This window comes from Sander lucioperca, chromosome 19, assembly GCF_008315115.2.
Source record: "Sander lucioperca isolate FBNREF2018 chromosome 19, SLUC_FBN_1.2, whole genome shotgun sequence".
Classification (NCBI taxonomy): domain Eukaryota; kingdom Metazoa; phylum Chordata; class Actinopteri; order Perciformes; family Percidae; genus Sander; species Sander lucioperca.
Window position 1 is genome coordinate 2,352,893 of NC_050191.1, and position 5,000 is coordinate 2,357,892.

Consider the following 5,000-nt stretch of genomic DNA (forward strand, 5'->3'; position numbering starts at 1 on the left):
AAGAATGACTTCAGTTCTTAACTCCAAGTCTTCCAGAGTCGCGGCCAAAGCCAAGTCCAAAGACCGCTGTTCACCAGCAGCAGCAGCCATCTTCTTTGTTTTCAGGTAGCAACCGTCATTATGTTAAGCACCGCCCACCGACTCTACACACGATGTGATTGGCCTGACCAGAATTTGGTTTTTCCAGCTCGTAAGCCAACGGAGAGTTGCTAGACGACCCTGGCGCTTAAGGAGATAGGTTGGGGCGGTGGATGGGTCAAACAAACACAGGATTTGGGAGAGTAGGGTTCGAGTCCCACTTGAAACTGGAGTAGGTTTAGCATTACGTGCGTAACGTTCAGGAAGTGAGGTAATGTCTAACCCCTAACCCCTAATACTATTACTTTATCTAAACTTAACTATGTAGTTTTTGTGTCTAAACATTACAAAACTGCACAATGTTAAAAACATCTTTAAAATCGTGACCTTTAAGTTCAGAACCGCGAACAATATTCTGTTGTTGAGATATGAGTAGGGTTGGGTACTGAAACGCGGTGCCAACAGGGCACCGGTTCCGACCTAAACAGTAGTAACGAGACCGAATAAGAACGAAAATTTCGGTGCCTTATTTCGGTGCCTGACTTTACACTCCACTCCTGATAGATGTATCGCAGGAAGTTCTTTAAAGCCCCAGTGTGTAACATGTTTAGTTGTTCATTATCAAAATCTGTATTGCCCTTCACAAACTTCTCCATTTTCATGAATATTGACCACCACCATCAATTCACAGTATTCCTATTAGCTTAGAATTTTAACATTTGCATTTGCATGAACTGGGGTAGACGCTCCATAATGAAATACGTTAGCCGGTAAGAGACATACAGGACAGTTTTCGACTCACAGCTGCTGCTGTTGCTTCCCGGTCCCGGCAAGTTTGAAGAAGGAAACATGGAGGACCACACGTATTCAAAATCCAAATTTCAGGAACAGGAGTCTCCTCCTTCGCCCAGAAAAAGAGACCGGCGTCATCAGAAAAAAGAGTGAACGTTGAAGCTGCTTTGGACGCACACACCAAATCCCAACTAGTTAATTATCCTCTGGACCGCCGCAGTCTCCTTTTCTTTCTCTCTCCTTTCCGTCGGGTGGCGTGCCCGCTCGTGGCGTCCACGCCACTCTCCGACATGAACTCATGCATGAACTCCAACAACGACGGCTGATAGACGGCCTTTTGTACACCTTCGCTTTTTGAAGCGTGACGGCTACCGTAGCTGCAGTACCGCGTGGCGAGAGAGAGCTGACTGCGATATATGATCTCAACGCTAGATGGGAGGAATTATCACATGATGTAGCTTTAAAACATTTATTTCACATGAAAACATCAGTGAAACATTTTTATTTTGAAACAGCAGTAGACTGACGGGTAAACAGTGAAATGACAAACATAGAACTCAAACTTTGACTGGATTAATACTTGTTGAACGTTACAAAGAGGTTTTAACAGAATATGACAGTATCGTCTGCATACAGTAACACAGATAAACGGTAAACAGGAGCACACACACATACAGTATATCTTTAATATATTAAAAATACTAACTGCTGCATTTAAAAACCACAGAACAAGACAAGGCACAGAGTTCTGACTGTCTTTTTTTTTAAATAATGAATTTCAACAACAGTAGCCTATGGCTTATATTATAAAAATTGAACGTAAAAAATACACAGGTGATATAAAAATAAACAGCCTGCTTGTTCTGACAGTGAAGCAGCTGTAAAAACCAGTTTTTTGACTGAAATTTGGTTTATAGCAGCTGTAAATACTTCTGTTTTTTGACTTAGTAAGTATAGACAAAATATGTTTTGATGTGTTGTTGAGAAAAGTGACTTTAAAATTTGAAAAATATATTCTGTAGAAAAAATGACCTGCAAAGAACTAAAAAAAATCAGGTTATATATTTTGTCTGTATTTATTCAGTTCGATACGCAGCACGGGCTAAGCTAGGCTAAGCCGTTGTATGGCTTATATTATAAAAATAAACAGCCTGCTTGTTCTGACAGTGAAGTAGCTGTAAAAACCAGTTTATTTGACTGAAGTTTGGTTTAAAGCAGCTGTAAAAACCTCCGTTAATTTGAATGAAGTTTGGTTGAAAGTAGCTGTAAAAACCTCTGTTTTTTGACTGAAGTTTGGTTGAAAGCAGCTGTAAAAACCTGTTTTTTGACTGAAATTTGGTTTAAAGCAGCTGTAAAAACCTCAGTTTTTTGACTGAAATTTGGTTTAAAGCAGCTGTAAAAACCTCAGTTTTTTGACTGAAATTTGGTTAAAAGCAGCTGTAAAAACCTCAGTTTTTTGACTGAAATTTGGTTGAAAGCAGCTGTAAATACTTATATAGTATAGACAAAATATGTTTTGATGTGTTGTTGAGAAAAGTGACTTTAGGAAAAATATATTCTGTAGAAAAAATTACTTGCAAAGAACTAAAAAAATCAGGTTATATATTTTGTCTGTATTTATTCAGTTTGATACGCAGCACGGGCTAAGCTAGGCTAAGCCGTTGTAGTTCGGTTAACGGGAAGACTGTCTGGTTTCTGTCTCCGTGATACAATCAGTGAGGACGGATCCTAAAGAGAACGGCTGAGGAGAGGCGATAGAAAGTGGTTTTCACTCCAAATGTTTTTATAAACATGACAATAAACAGTTAACGTTAGCTTAGCGGCAGCGTGCAGCTGCACATTTCCAATGCCCGAGTCGGAGAAGACGGAGAAACAACGAAGGTAAAGCCTGTGATGCTCTGACAGGTCTCCATGGTGCGTTCATGTGCACCTAGTTAAACTAATGGTGGATTCCACTGCACATTGTAAACTCTGAGAAACTCAAAACTGTTGTTGCAAAGTACCTTTCTGCCATCTAATGGCTCTTAATATGACATCGCCTTCACTGTTGGGGGAAAAAAATTTGGCAACAACATTATGGCTTATATTATAAAAATTAAACGTAAACAAATACGCAGGTGATATCAAAATAAACAGCCTGGTTGTTCTGACAGTGAAGCAGCTGTAAAAACTAGTTTTTTTTACTTAATGGGTATAGACAAAATATGTTTGATGTGTTGTTCAGTCCTTCCAGAAAAATGTGGAGTTTTTTTTGTGATTGTTTGGGGCTAAAATCCTTGATTATGCGGCACGTTTTCTTAAAAAATGTGATGGAATATTCGGGATATTTATGCAATTTTATGCGATGAAATTGCAGGAACTTGCAAAAACGGCGGTTTCATCACGGCTTCATCGCGGGGTTTGCAGCTTTTCGATGATGTTCATCATTATTAATTACTTAATAATTACTAATTATTTAATTACGTCACTTCATAACGTTCCCATGGCAACAGGGGGAAACGGCTGCTCTTGTGTGAAGTAAACGCAACATTTTTCATCTTTCTGCTAAGATATATGGGACTTTTTTGCAATGAAAATGCGGGGATTATGAAATCATGCAAGCCCCGCATATTTTGCGCGGAAATCGGCAATTTATGCGGCGAAAGTGCGGCGTATTTGAAAAAGTGCGGCGTATTTGAAAAAATGCGGCGCCCAAAATAAATATGCAGACTTTGGCTGATTATGCGTTGAGTTATGAGATCATATAATCATGTTTTTCTGGAGGGACTGGTTGTTGAGAAAAGTGACTTCACTGTTGGGGGAATAAAAAAAGTTTAACTTGAATCTAACTGTGGATTTTTGGAGCAGCGTGCGCTCTCAGCACTGCGTCTCCTTGGTGTCGATCTGATGCTGTCTCTGCAGTTTGAGCATCAGAGCCTTCCCGCCGCGACTAGTCACGCTATTCTCCGTCAGGTCTTCGAAGGAGCGCTGAGTGGAGCCGGCCGGCCGGCCGAACGCCTCCTCCAGAGCCTCCGTGTCCAGGTGCGAGTCCAAGCTGGGGTCCTCCTGGATGGTGGCCATGCGGGGGCTATCCAGAGGGGCGTGGCCTTGGCTGGGGGCGGAGTCGGGGGCGGAGTCGGGGGCGGAGCCAGGGAGCAGAGGGCTGCTGGGGGTCTGCAAAGAGCTGACCGGCTGGAAACGCAGACCAGCGGAGGATGTGCTGGTCGGGAAGGTCGGAGGTTTGAAGATCCTAACTGATGCGGACTCCAGGCTGCTCAGGAGCTCGGCATTCTGGGAAAATGAACAGTCACGGTCAGTATGTTCCACATGGAGCCTTTTCTCCATGTTTTTGTGTCTGAGTGACTGATGGGAATAACAATTTCTGAAACTGGTCCAGTATTAAACAAGGTGTGTGTGTGTGTGTGTGTGTGTGTGTGTGTGTGTGTGTGTGTGTGTGTGTGTCTTTGTGTGTCTCTGTGTGTGTGTGTGTGTGTGTGTGTGTGTGTGTGTGTGTGTGTGTGTGTGTGTGTGTGTGTGTGTGTCAGTCAGCATCCACTAAAAGTTCTGTTGTTGCCACTAACAGACTCAGATTATTATTCTAAGTGTCTGACAACATTATGGGATGGATCCCTACAGAGATAGACCTTTTAGTTAAAGAGTAAGATCCTTTTAGTTTAACATGAAACAGCCCCGAAATCACCATCACCAAACTACACCAGACTCCATGTAAATAATCAGGACTTTTATCATCGTAAAACACACTTCATTCAATGTGGACAGAAACTAAATAAAACTACCAAAAGCCGTCTTGGTTCATCTTTCCACTGTTCCAACAATCACCACTCTGGTTTGGTTGAAATAAACCCTTAATTCACCCATTTACATGTGGAGATATGCTGGCTCTATACATGCTAAAAGTCCTGATTATTTACATGGAGTCTGGTGGAAATATGCTGGCTCTATACACGCTAAAAGTACTGATTATTTACATGGAGTCTGGTGGAAATATGCTGGCTCTATACACGCTAAAAGTACTGATTATTTACATGGAGTCTGGTGGAGATATGCTGGCTCTATACACGCTAAAAGTTCTGATTATTTACATGGAGTCTGGTGGAAATATGCTGGCTCTATACACGCTAAAAGTCCTG

The 5,000-nt window shown here is 41.7% G+C and overlaps 1 protein-coding gene across 2 annotated transcripts in view; it reads right to left on the reverse strand.

Annotated features, from left to right (window-relative positions):
• Positions 1-3,566: 3,566 nt before the first annotated feature.
• LOC116061359 (disintegrin and metalloproteinase domain-containing protein 17-like) overlaps positions 3,567-5,000 on the reverse strand; it is a 25,937-nt gene continuing 24,503 nt past the window's right edge. For both annotated transcript variants that reach the window (XM_031315521.2, XM_035995096.1), the window contains one exon: positions 3,567-4,140. In XM_031315521.2, coding sequence (XP_031171381.1) covers positions 3,727-4,140 — 414 coding nt within the window. In that variant the 3' untranslated portion in view covers positions 3,567-3,726. The remainder of the gene's footprint in view (positions 4,141-5,000) is intronic.